Here is a 14,128-nt window from a genome sequence, read left to right as displayed (position 1 = left end):
CTCAATTTTCCATCCAGCGCGGGCTTGACAGTTAATTACGGCGTCTGACTGTAGACGTGTAATTATGGTGGCCTCCCAGAGTCGCCTGCAGACACGGTGATAAATGGGACGCGCGATTAAAAATTGACGGGGGCGAAATTAATGAATTGTGGCTGTTTATAGGAGGAGAATGTATTTAAAATGGCAGCCAGGTTCTGATAAAAACGTGTTGCTTCTGATGGAATTCATTCAGTGTTGCATTGTTTAATTTGTGGCTTGTTTCCGCCGTAATGTGCAAAAATAATCTACATTGGGACCATTTTTTAAAAATGTCAAACCAACGGTATTTCTAAAAAAAAAAAAAAAAAAAGCAGGTGTAAAAGTTATACATACAGATTTGAGGATGTAGACGTTTAAAAATGCCTAAATGTATCATGTAACACACAGAAATTACGCTTGGATAATCTGAATATTCATGCAGTAGCAATGAAAAGTGCTGCATTTCTCAGTGGCATTGCTACTTCTTCACCACAATCCAACCTGTCACGTCCTCAAGCTCCAGGTACAACCCCTCCCCTGTTCCCTCCTTTAATTAATTCCACCTTCTGCTTCCACTGGCCTACTTCCAAAAAGCTGTGGGTGCTGGCACAGTGACCTATAAAGACGCGCTCCCCCAGGTCCCCAAACTCATCACCGTGAACCCACCACTACCCTCTGTCCTCACACACGAGAATCAAAGTAGGAGCCCGAAACGCGGCAGACACATTTCCAGCTCACGTTTTCTCAGCGTAGCCGTTTTAATTTGGTGCACGTCATATTTTTACATTTAAAAATACGGAACACCTGGACGAGGCAAAGCATCAACCAAAGAGTCTCCAGGGTGTCACGTACCTCCTTTCCTAACGATAGTCAAAAGCATGGCAGATCATGACGACATCCAGCTGAGATCTTTTTCCTTTGCCAAAGGAAAAAGAAAATCTTTTTCACAAGGAATGTGACATACTGAACTGCAGTGTTCCCTTCACAATTCTTGCTTTGGCTGCAGTTAAGCTACAGTAGTCATAAATCATGCTGTCTCTAGTTCGGTAGAGGCAAATCCAATGTCGATTAAGGAGTCTATGTTTTCTGCTGAAGAAAGAATCTTGAAACTTTTGTCCTCTCCAAACAAACCAAAAACTGCACCTCTTGTTCTACCTGAAACAACTCGGATGGTGCTGCTAAATAAAAAAAAAGAAGCTATTTTGGGAATGTAGAGAATCTAAATCTGCGCACTGAATGCCACAGTCTTGGGTGGCATTCTGCGTTGTGACAGCTTTCAGCGGTCTGATTCATATGCAGCATTTGTAATGCCTGAGAAAGCCACGCTAACGTCCTCAAAGGAACTGTAACCAATCCAGAATAGGCCCTCTTTCCTTTGCCGTGACCAGTTGTCACATTCCAGCATTAGCCGCAAAGAAGCGGCGGCTAAAGAGGGGTGTCGTAGAGGGCAACTCAAACCGAATCTGTCTTCTTTTCAAACACCAGCGCCAATTATCTGGGCTCTTTTAAGATTTTGATCTGTGATCTGTTGGAACACGGCTTGTTACAACACGACCATTTGCTTTCATGAAACTTTAATATTGAGACTAATGGAACTCGCCCAACCCCTGTCCAATTGACCCTTAACTTTTAGACAGAGAGAGAACGTTGACCACCGCTTGGATGTGTATCGACATCCTTCAGTTCTAGAAGAACCTAAAGAGCAAACTTTATTATGAACCTGACTACAGACTTAATTTATTAGACGCTATAAACCGCTAACAACCAGTGGAATAAAAATAGAAAGCTATTCAGTGGAATAGTGATTAAACTATCAGCAGGAATTCAAAAATAGACAGACTAGTTGAAGTGCATCAGGGGACTTCAGTATAAAACCATAAAATGGCCCATAAAGTACAATAAACCCCCCTCTTTGCGATGGACTGGGAGAATACACAGACATGACGTAAGGGAGCAACATCTTGACTTCTGTATGGAGAATTGAGTTCCACATCCTTTTTTTTTTATATTTGCTTGTTTTGTTTGCCAGCGAACGGGTGATAGGAGCAGAGTTTCCAACAGAATCTGAAGACTGATGTCTGGTTTTAGTTTAAGTTAAGACTCCATGACTTAGCAGACTGTTGGAGATGCTGCATGCAAATGCTGCTTTCAGATGACTTGGTTGGAAAGGCAAATAAGAGAAAAAAAATTAGTGTCTCTCTTCAATTAATTGCGATTAATCACTTTTTTTTTTGTTGAATGTCAGTAGCTCAATGAATGTAAGACTATGAACAAATCGCTTAAATATAACTTGTTTTATGGGACCGTAAACTCTGCCCTCTACCAGAAAATCTTGAAGGAGTGTGTTTAGAGTGGCTGACGTCATTGGAAGTAATTCAGGTAATAATCATTTGGAAGCAGACTGCATACGGGGTATTGAATTGTCACCCTGTAAATTTTACACTCTTCACCCCAATGCTTGTAACTTGAAGTGTTTCACAAAGTATTGAGATATTTCAAATATGTGACAGCAGCTGATACTTAAAATTTGTTTCATATCTGCTTGTCACACAAAAATGTTTTTTGTTTTTTTTAATTCAAATTATGTAACAATGCAATGGCAGCTCGAAACTGGTCAACTCGCATCTTTCCATGTTACTGTTTCTTTAAACATGCAAAAGCTAGAAATACTCTCTCAGATGGTATGTCGGGGGGCTTTGGAAAATCTGCTAGTTTTAACAAAAACAAGAAAGATCGGTTTGTTATTTCAGAAAACATTCTCTGATGTGACTGACGAATTATGTCAACCGAGGGACTCGACTGGAAACCACTGACGTTAAGGTGTTTGGATCTAACTGACACTCATTTACCGACCGTCACCAACTCCAAATAAATTCCTAGGAGCATCTGGATGATCTTGCACACCAGCAAACCTGCTGGAGTGATCATTTCAACACTTTGCTCTCGTCTCAGACAAATATGAGAGGGAAAGAGAGAGAGAAAGACGTCTGATTTTCCATCTTTTCTGTCTGTAATACAGATGCGGTTTGTTTTTTCTACTGATGATGCTAAATTGGCATCGGCAGCCACCTCAGTAATGGATTGATGGGCTGTGGTCTCGCGGTAATGAGCCAGCCTTGGGGGGGCGGGGAGGGGAAACGTCTGCAAATCACTATCGTTTGATGAAATGCACACAATGTTGTGGATCAGCCGGTTCGGTCACACTCTGCGGTGACCTCCAAATTAGCTAATCTATACAGCAGAGATGGGAATCTACAGCAGCATAGCTTCTTCCTATTTTCCTTCAGCTAACAGGAGAGAATGATTGAGTGACTTTTTTTTTTTTTTACCAGAAGGCACCAATAGTAGTACTGGGAGGAAGTGAACGTTCTATAATAAGTCAAAACTGACTTACAAGTAACTTTTCAGTAAGATACAAAGGCTTGTTTTGAGTAGATAATTCCTTATTATTGATGAAAAATATACTTGTTCCACTGGCAGATTATTTCACTTGCAGCAAGACATTTTCCCCATGTTATACGTTAATTTATCTGCCAATGGAACAAGTACTTTTTCACCAATTGTAAGACATTATTTACTTCGATCAAGCCTCTATATCTTGCTAAACAGTTACATTTAAATTGTTTTATTTCAAGCGTATTAAGATATTTGCACTAGAAACCAGACCAAAATTACTTGGTAAGATTTTGTGTAGTAAATGAGAACTACATTTACTAGTAGTAAATGTAGTTCTACTACATTTACCTTTTATGTAGTTCCATAGATAAACATGATTTTTTTTTTTTTTTTACATTTTGTCCAGCAACAACCACAACCTTTAATGCAAAAGTAGAAATGTTCTGTGGGGTAATTCATTTCTCCGGCACAACAATTGGAATCAAATTAAAAGCTCCCAACAGATGATGGGGCATGTTTTGATATATACGGCCTTTGACCTTTTCAAATCCTGCAAGCAAGTGGGTATTTGACAAAGACAATTAAACTCTGACTGCAGAGCGCCAGAGCAATCACTCCCCTGCCACTTCATCTAAGGACCCAACACTACACCTGTACCTTTGAGGTAAAAAAAAAGCAGGGCTGTCATTTGATCTCCCAGGAGACTTAAATCCCTCCAGCCTCACACCGTATCTTTCCTTCTCCACCTCCAGCGTTTTTATGAGGTGTGAATCACAAACTGATTTCCCCAAACCACACACACGAGGCGCTCTCCAGCTGGTTCAGTTTTGACCCAGAGGTCTTTATGCATATTAGAATATTTTACAAGCCGGCGTTTAGCCACGCATGAAGAGTGAAAGGGCTTCAGAGGCACTGAGTCAAGGTTTACAGCCAAAGTTGCCAAGCTAATGAATCTCCATAGGTGGGTTTTTTTTGTTTTTTTTTTGTGAGGCTCTCGGCACTTAAAAATTAGAATCCCACGCTGGGAGGAACCAGAGTTTCGGCGCATCTCGAAAGGCGTTAAGATTTGAACTCATTTCATGATAGGTGTGTTTGGAAATATTTCTCTGTGCTCTCGCGAGCAAAACGCTCATGTCTCTCGTTAAGTGCGCGAGGCATGTTGCGGGGGGAAAAGTTCCCTCTTTGGCTAATGATGACGGCTCAAAAATATTTGTCTCGAACTTTATGTGCGGGCCGTGTTTGTGCCAACACCCAAAGCAGCCAAAGCGTTTAAACTGCAAGTCTTGTTTTGCAAATCTTCTAATAGGGTATAATGATAAGCCTCATTTTCAAGACAATGATGAATGCAGTGGTTAGCACTGACACCTCCGAGTAAGGCGGATTTCAATCTTGGCCGAGGCCTTTTTTGTAAGCGGAGTGTGTGTGTGTGTCGTTCTTCACGTCTCTGTGATTTACTGCTGTAGTACGAAATATGGTTTGAACAATTTTCCTGTTGGGGATCAGTCGAAGGTCCAAGACGAAACATCGACATTTGGTCCAAAAAGACATTCTCATGATACCTTAAACTACACCAGTCTCTCCTCATGCCAGATCTGTGTGAAATAGCCCTTCAGAGAATCTGAGTAGCGTCGACGTTTGATGAAAACGTACATGATGTAATCTGAGCATTTCTCCAAAAAATATGCAGAGTTGGAAGTTTTGTTTTCTGTATCAGTTGAGGAAAAACTGCTAATAGAATGGCCTCAGATTCTTTCTGCACGACAAAATGTGTATGTTGCCCTCAATATTCAGTGCATACAGCGTGTTGAAGCACTTCATAAAACGTTTTTACACCCCATGAGCTTTTTAGCGTTTTGTTAAATCGAGACCAAACACCTCGGTGTATTTTGTACAGATTAAATGGTGGAAGTGGAAGGAAAATTATTGTGCATTATGTTGAAGTGCTTTACCAAAAAAAAAAAAAATCTAAAAAGTGTAGAGTGCATTTGTTTTCAGACACTTTTTCTCTGATGCACCTGATTAAAATGTAGTGAAACAAGTTCAGAGGTCACCTTTCTACCCGAGTATAATTTGTTTCAATATTAGTACAACTGTTCTGTAAGGCCCTCAATTGTTCAGTAGAGAGCGTTTAGGAATAAACACCATCATCTTCACAAATATGCACTACTTTTTGTCAGTTAAATCTCATTAAAATACATAGAATTTTGTGGTTGTAATGTGCCAAATGTAAAAAAAAAAAATGCAGTGCTCTCAATCATTTCATTTTTCTTCAAACGCTTCACTACAGCGCTCGACTCTCTTATGACGGATAAAAGACACCCCAGTACGACTAACGTCAAAACGTTCTCATGCAGCAATCGCATCGCCCTACTAAAACGTTCCACCAAATCCCCCCCAAAAAAAAATCCCCGATCCCACACAACTCATTTATCAGGTCGACCGCAATACTGAAGGCCGAGAATGATCCATCCACCTGATGGTTTAAACTGCCAACCACTGACAGCCTCAAAAGGGGTAAAAGGCTGTCAGCGGTCAGCACATATGAAAACCCCCCGCCCCAAAAAACACTTCCACATCCAAGAACGGATTGCGTTCACATTCTCACAGGCTGGCTGCTGATTGTCAGAACTCACTTCTCGCACTCACAAGTGATGCTGTGCGGTGAAACATGAACGCTTTGTCAAGTGTGACATGCTTGAGTTTATGTTGTGGCAGCTGTTCCCGGCTAAAGAGGAGGGGGAAAAAAAAAATAAAAAATCCACTGCAGTCACTGAAAGATGATACTCTACGGTTATTGATTACAAAAGATCAGAAAGGGGTAACTTCTCACGACTCGTCTGATCCTCGGCTTGGGTTTGGTTTTCTATTACGCCACAACTGCTATAAGCTGCTTCAGGTCCAGTTTATAAAGAGAAAGTGAATGCCAGATGCTAAGTGTAATCCAATGCCACAAAAAGCATCTTTGCTTGCAATGCTACTTTTAGTGCACTGTGGTGGAAACTGTACTCTAATCCCCTTTACACAATTAAAGCTCTCGGTTACAGAAGTTCATGACAAACAAGTTGGCCAGATTCGAAACTTGGTCCGACTGAAATGACAGCACTTCATCTGGAGTTTGGAAAGTTTCATCCACCCGAAAAGAAAAAGAAAAAAAAAAAAAAAAACCCCGACGTGATGTATGTAAGCCCGTGGAATGTGCATGTCGCAGGCAGCTGGAAAATTGTGTAAGTGCTGCCGTCTGTGGATACCAATGTTTAGGAATACACATACGGTTTGTATAGAACGGGGGTCATGAGACTGAGGTTTGGTGGCTGTGTTTTGGCAGCTGAGCAGGGCGACTGCGGCCGGCAGAGCACTAGGGCCAGCCAGGGGTGAGCAACACCCTTAACTAGCTTCATGTGTCACTAAGATCCAAGGGGACGAGGAGTGGCAACCTAAAAATAAACAAACCCAATCTTTCTAAGTAGAACACTCTGACCAATATCAGTGGATGAAAACCAGCGGAAACAACTATTTATTATTTAAGATCATCTTGCATCTCATAAAGCTACTTATTTGGAAAATATAATGTCTGAAAGTCCTGGAGATGTTCCAAATTTAGACACTCAAGTTGTCAAAAAGTCAAGATCACTTGTTTTTCATTACTTGGTCAAGGAAAACTTTTCGCGTTTTCCCTCAGCGACAAGAATGAGGCGTAGCAAAGGATGTCAAATTGATAATCCCAACTTTTTGGAGTTAAAAAAAAAAGCAACAAAAACAAACAACAAAACATTGTTGATTGGAAAAATACTTGAAAGATCTTGAAACGTACACACAGATTCCTGTTAAAAGTTAGTGAAGCTGATCGTAAATGTGAAATTCTAAAGACAATTTAAAATGTCAACTCCAAGTTCTGCTGTATTTGCTTTTTTTTAATTTTTTTTATTTAGTAACAGTAAAGCGACTGCTCTTTTACATTCTCACAGCAAAAAGGCAGAATGAAATATTCGGCTGAATCAGCAATCATCAACCCCATCTTAAATCAACGCATTTTAAAACAGTTTTTTTTTTTTTTTTAAATAAAGGATCTCCAACTGCAGGAAAGAAAAATGTCTTCAATGTTCTAAAGTTACACACTGAAGTTGGCATACATTGTAAAGGGAGTTTTAAATGATGACAATGTTCCAAACACATTGAGTAAAATCACCTCCTTGAACATGCCTCATTACTTCCTGTTTAACATGAATAAGTCTCGCAAGACTTAATTTTGCCAAAGGACATTTTGTCTGCTATTATAATATAAAGCCCCAGCAGCAGACAAAGATGTGTTTGCTCTTGTTCTTGGCGACACTGTTATTCTTTCCTAACATACTGAGCTGAGATGCTATGTAAATACTCCCAATAGATGCACAGTGGATCTTAAACCCTCCTTTTACACGATGAAAGCAAGTCCCAAAGCCACATTGTCAGAGGAATTGAGCACAAAGCTTGTGTTGGTTGAATCTGCTTGTAATCAAGGCGAGATCCTTTGTTCCTGCCTTTCTATTGTTTCAGTGATGGTCTAAGCCCTCCACCCCAAATCTAAAGAGACTTATACTACAAACACACGATAGCAATAGCAACATTTTTTTTTATTTTATTTTATAACCACGAATTAAAACCACATGTCTATGTTTAAATACAACGAAAACGGCACAAAAGATGGTGACTCTCCACCAGAAAACCTTTTACTACTCCCGTGCCACGCTTTTTTATGAGGTCTGCCTCTTTCTTTGTGTGGACACGCAATCCTTTGTGTATGTAAATCTGCTTAAGACTCATGCTCAAAAAAAACAACAACAACAAAAAAAAAACATCCTTAAATTGTAATTCATAAATAGCTTTCTCATCGGCGTTCCGCCCCGCACAGTTCACTCAAGTTTTCTCGTCGGGCGATCTTAAAGAGGTAAGGGAGAAAAATCCTCTTGACATGCTGTCTCACCTTAATTTTACAACATGCATAATTCTGTCAAAGCAATTGAGCTCACCCTTTTTATTAACTTACTTTATCTCTCAATATTTATCTGCTCCTAACAAATAGTGCACTCAAATAGCCTCAGCGCAACTGGGGGTTTAGATAATTGTTCCACTGGAGGCAATGGGATTCCAGGCAGCCTTCATAGGTAAGGCTGAAGCTGATCACAGTGAGTGGCTGCCTATTATTGTCCGGGGTGCGTTTCTAAGGTGACATCTGAGGTTTTGTTAGAGTATCGGCAATACTAGCATCGAGTGTTTTAATAGTATTAATCAAGCTGTATCTTATTGTAAGATTCTGGCCAGTTAAGGAGCCATTAACAGTCATTATATATATATATGTATTTCAATTTATTTGTCAACAATTTGAAAGAAATGTCATCTCAATGGCACTTTCCAAGACAAACTAACAACTTGCATGGATATATGCAATTAAAGAAATCCACTCCAGTCTAGTAAGTATAGATAAATCAAGAATAAACCTTAAAAAAGACATAAGGGGCATTGAGAACAGATGTGGCAATGGACGTACTCTGTGATGACTCGCTCAATGAGCCTTGCATAGTGCCACGGTACTTACTTGAACTTTGACCACAAAAATTTCTCTGTTTACTGGTTTTGCAGCCAGTAAACATACGTTATTCATCAAGTGCTCCCAACCAGGCCAAAAGCAGACAGCTGATGTTGAAACGGAGAGCTTTCGTTACCCACTGTCTAAATGTTGCATCATCCCTCCGTCCGTAGATTAATCGGTCGTTTCTATTTGGACCCTTTGGTCTCATTGTTTTGGTTTCATTTTCAAACCTGACCACTGCGGACGCTCGAGCCCTGAGTTCACGATGAACTTTTGAAAATATATTTTAAGTCATTAAAAAGGATCGAGAACTCTGAAATTTTCCTCTTTAGAAAACTATGGAATTTTGTCAGGAAAAGTGTTTTGGAATCCTGTGACCCATAATTTATAACCAATAGCAATGAGGCGTAATAAGTAGGCTTGATGGCATGCAACCCATAAAAGAAACGTTCCTTTTAGAGACTTATTAGAGACTTATTAGAGACATGACTTGGGGCTTGGAACAAAAACAAACTTATGAACATCTCGTTACTGAGCATATAGCCATATATTCAGCATAGACTTATCCGAGAGGTGAAATGAAGGTTGCACTAAGGACAAAAGAGGGAGGCAAGAGAAGCAGGCTTTTCTTGGATATTCGCCTGTGTTCTTTGGTAGAACACACAGCAATGATGTTGAAATGTGTAAATCTTCCAGAGGTCTAAGCAGTGTTTGCACAATTAAGACACAAACACAACCCATTAGTGTGCCAAGTCGATAAACTATGGTTTGAATTGCAGTGAAAGGTCTCTCTTTTTTTTTTTTTTTGATTACATCTTGATTGACCTCAAACGCCAAATTGGAGAAAGAGCAGATGGCTGGAACCCGCAATCTGTGTTCAATCTCCATCTTGATTTGGGCACTTGTATAAAGTCGCTCATCTCTGAGTGCTGTGTCGTTTGTGTGTGGCATATTTAATTTAATCAAGCTTCTTTGATCCGAGAGTTAAAACAGTTTTGCTCCTCTGAGACCGAGATTTAAGATACGTTTATTGACCCCCCTGGGGAGCCGTAATGTATGTCTGAGGCAGGCAGCGACTGTGGACTCTGATGTTGCCGAGGTCACAGATGTTTCTCGAGACACGGCTTTGAATGCAGAGAGCCATTTACAGGATCCATTTAATTTTACAGCGCTAACTTTTCTTTCTTTTCTTTCTTCCTTTCTCTTTCTTTTCGTTTATGTTGAGTCCTGTTAGTAATGCTTTGGTTTTCTTAGCAGAGCCATGCATTTATTAGTTGAAATGTGCATTTCATAAAAGCAGTCGTGTTGTGTGTCTTAAATATCGCTGATTTTCCGTATATTGTGAAGATTTTAACATCACAGATCAAATACTCTTTTAAATAAACCACAACCTTCAAGTCAACAATGAGCAAAACGCAGCTGCCTGTTCCTTGGGCTGAACTCAAGAAAAGCCTATCAGTAAACCAGCAGACCATGTCTTCATTTCTTCCCACAGATCAAAAACAGCCTGGCTCGAGTCCTGCCTTAGCTTCAGTAAAACTTAGTCATTTCACACGCAAAGGCTTTTCATTGGGATTATGGCTGGCCAAGGCAGCTCTTGGCCAAGCCCACCGCAATGCCAAGGAAAAACACTTGACATGATTGAATAAGCAGAAACCAGCCAGAACATTCCCGCAGCTCCGACCGCCTGGATAAAGACTTATCTCCTTCACCATCTTGTCCAGAGGGATGTGCCTTGTAAAAAGGATTTGACTATATCAGTTAAAGTGCAGATAAGATCATATGAGCTTCCTGCAAGGGACTGATGTGGGGAATAAAAAAAGGATATCTACAATCAAGTAAGTCAGTTTGGACGGCTCTTGAACAGGATGATTAGTTGGACTCTCTTCCATTTCAATCTGTCTCTCGCCTTAGCCTTTTGCTCATAACTCTCCTAAGGTTCCCGAGGGAAGAGACGGGGAGCACAGAAGTCTTGACCCCACGAGAGGACGACGCTTGATGAACGACCACGGAAGGTCAGACCTCTGATTGGTATTCAGCCTCCTCCGTCTGAGAGTGCTGAACCAAAACACCCATGTCTGTCCCCCAGAGTGCAAATTACAATGCTGACTTTGATAGATACTCAGTGTTGGCGGATTCTGAACTTTCCCTGAGAGGGTATAACGAGAGTGTAGTCTAAAGTGGGCGGAGGGACGCCCCAGGTAATCTGTCACCAACTGCGTCTCTGACAGGCTCGGAGTTGGGTGGACGATGCTGATGGATGAATAACCTTTGGGCGTTTTTACTGGAATTAACGATGAGGTGTGAAGTAACCAAAGACAGCGTACGGAATCCTCAACTATACCATCATCCCTCTTTCTTCCTCTTCAGACTCCACAAACTTACAGTGGGGTCACAGACAGTTTTCCTCAGCAGAGTGTGGAGCAGTTTGACCTTTAAAGGGTGTCTCGAGACGCTGGCCAGAGAGCTTCCTGTGACTGAAGAGCACAAGAATACGGGGGTAAAAAGGGGCAACATTTTCACTGCTCGTACATCAAAAGACATTATAGCTTGGATATTAGTAATTTCACATTTTATAATGGAAGGACAAGTATGATCAGAAGAGTAATCCGCCTTCCAGGTAAGCATAGAAAAAACCTTCCCAAATGGTTCTTTGAAAGGGATATTGTGAAAGACTGATAGTTTCCCAACCACAGGACAGCACTGAAGGAGACTGAAAACACTAATCATTTTTTTTTGTTTGTTAGTTTTTCACCAAAAGACCATAAAAGCATAAATATATTTTCATCGGGGCAATTTTTGTTAATTACTTGATTCCTCAAGAGCATCTCAAGATGTCAGACTCGATGATTCCTTACCACCCCAACTTTGGTAATCTGTGCTACAAAGCTTGTACGACTTATCCATGACGTCTTCTGTAACTCTTTTCAGATTTTTCTTCTGTTTTACTGTAAAAGACTTTGCAATCACATGCATAAGACGATACTGCAGTTATGCATAACATCATGAGCTGAATGAGCCACCCTGACTGGTGTTTAGCCATGCAGCATGCTTATAATGTAGCGAATTGGACGATGAAATATTCACTTTCTACTTCACCCTTTGTTCCGGAGAGTTCCTGGAAACCAACGCAGCCCACGGACTAACAGGTGCCATGGCAGAGATGATCAGCGTTGGTCAATTTACCGCTCAGTATTGTTAGGCCTGACATCAGTATTTCCAGGTGATATGACATGCTTATGATAATTATTTAAATAAGAGAACACCCATTAATAGAAGAGATCAGCAATGAATTACGCTGACTTCTTAGCTTGCTTAAATTTTAGGGCAGTAAGCAGAACCTCTTTAACCTTGACACATTTTCAGACACGCCTTTATATTTGAGCTGTCAAATTCTGCTTTGCCTTGGAGAAAAATCTACTTAAACTGGATGATTAGTATAGCAGAGGGCCCTGCTCATCATGTTAGCAACTTTTTATTCTGATTGGACCTCCACGGAAAAAAAAGGAAAAAAAATAAATAAATAAAAATGTGGACATCTTTCTTGCAGCTGTGTGCAAAACTACCTACTCTGATTTAAATGAGCTTTATTCCCCAGAGTGCAGGGCATTGTTGAAGCAGGCATGTTTGAGCAGCTTCAACACAAAGAGCATCACTGGTTGTGCAGCAGGCTGCATGTAGATCACAACTTTTTGCAGCAAAAATGTTACTGTGGGCTTCCATAACCATAACGTGTTAAAACGTATTTGTTATATGTAACAAATACGTTTATATAACATAACAAATGGATTTCAGTTTTGCCTCTAAACAAAGAAAAATCCTATATTATCTTAAAATGCAATATAACACATTCCAGTTAGTTTTTTTTTCCTCTTTCAGTAAACCACAGAAAAATCAGCCATTCTCTTTAAACTCAACAACAACAACAACAACAAAAATCTATGATTTATACATATTTACAGAAAGACATGTGAGCAGCAAAGGTGAGGGCAAACCAGTCGTCCCCTCCAAACGCAGAGCGACTGACAGGAGAGAAAAAAGAAGAAGAAGAAGAAGAAGAAGGAGCGGGCGATGATGCTGCTGCGCTCCGTGGGCGAACCCTACCTGTCATCATAGCAGAAATCTGCGTCCAGCGTGTTCAGATAGAGACCCACAGCCACGGCGGTGCACACCAGCTCCGTGATCATCTCTCAAAGTCAAAAACGGAATAGAAGCAGTCAGAAAATAGAATCGGCTCTCTCTCTCTCTCTGTGTCTCTCTCTCCTTCTCTCTCACTTCTCTGTTATTGTGCTCTGAGCTGAGCCGCTCCGCAGCACGGATCTCCGGGCATGATTCCCCTGTGTCAAGCAAAGTGTGTCAAAGTTTGCCATGTCCCCTCTAACCCATCGCGGTAAGAGAGCAGGGGTCAGAGCTCTGCTATCCCCGGACCGGGAGCGGAGCTGTGCGCATTTCGTTGCTGCCGTGTAGTCAATGAGCGCATCTCTCTCTCTCTCTCTCTCTCGCTGCTCTGGTGCTGGAGCAGAGGCTGGAGAAGGAAGACGCATGTGGTTTTTCAGCTAAGACTGAGCATGCGCACTGAGATTGTTCTTGGAAGTACCGTATTACGGTACGACACCGTACACAAAAGCAGCAGGAGGCGGCTGTGGGGCAAATGTTGAGAGAGGAGGGGTTAGGGAACAGGTTTAAAAATCATATCTCATTCACTTAAAATGTTGTTGAATTATTTCCAATTTCAACAATTAAAGCTGAGCATTTAATGTTAGAAAATCCATGCCACATTAATAGGTAGTCTGTGATGTATTGCGAACATATTTGAAAATAAGATATTTCATACAGTTTCCTTACAAAAACATTACATCCATTGAAGCATTTCACAATGTTACACTGCAGCCTCCAACTCCAGTGTTTTTTATATCAATTTTACGTGGCAGACCGCTATGGATGGTCACACTTTGTAGAACTAGATCTCCAAGTACCTGTCACATCTTTTGATTATTTTCTTGCTTGTTTAGACCAAGATTTAGGAATGCCATATTCTTGTTATTGTCCCAAATATCTTGCTTCGTACATTTTCGGCTGTATTCTGTAGATCAGTAATATTTTCTGCCTTTCTTCGAGTCTCTGTTAATGGTCCATCTGTAGCTTTAG

The 14,128-nt window shown here is 40.8% G+C and overlaps 1 protein-coding gene across 2 annotated transcripts in view; it reads right to left on the bottom strand.

Annotated features, from left to right (window-relative positions):
- Nucleotides 1-13,552, bottom strand: part of tmtc2a (transmembrane O-mannosyltransferase targeting cadherins 2a) — a 47,958-nt gene extending 34,406 nt beyond the window's left edge. Inside the window, exon 1 of one of the 2 annotated variants that reach the window (XR_477096.2) lies at nt 13,085-13,552. Coding sequence is in view for 1 of the 2 variants with exons in the window: in XM_007564034.2 (XP_007564096.1) it covers nt 13,085-13,167 (83 nt within the window). In the remaining variant the exon portion in view is untranslated. The remainder of the gene's footprint in view (nt 1-13,084) is intronic. The other variant, XM_007564034.2, reaches the window with a different exon arrangement.
- Nucleotides 13,553-14,128: the final 576 nt, after the last annotated feature.

Source organism: Poecilia formosa, unplaced genomic scaffold (genome assembly GCF_000485575.1).
Source record: "Poecilia formosa unplaced genomic scaffold, Poecilia_formosa-5.1.2 Scaffold154, whole genome shotgun sequence".
NCBI classification, from domain to species: domain Eukaryota; kingdom Metazoa; phylum Chordata; class Actinopteri; order Cyprinodontiformes; family Poeciliidae; genus Poecilia; species Poecilia formosa.
This window is presented reverse-complemented; position numbering and strand designations above follow the sequence as displayed.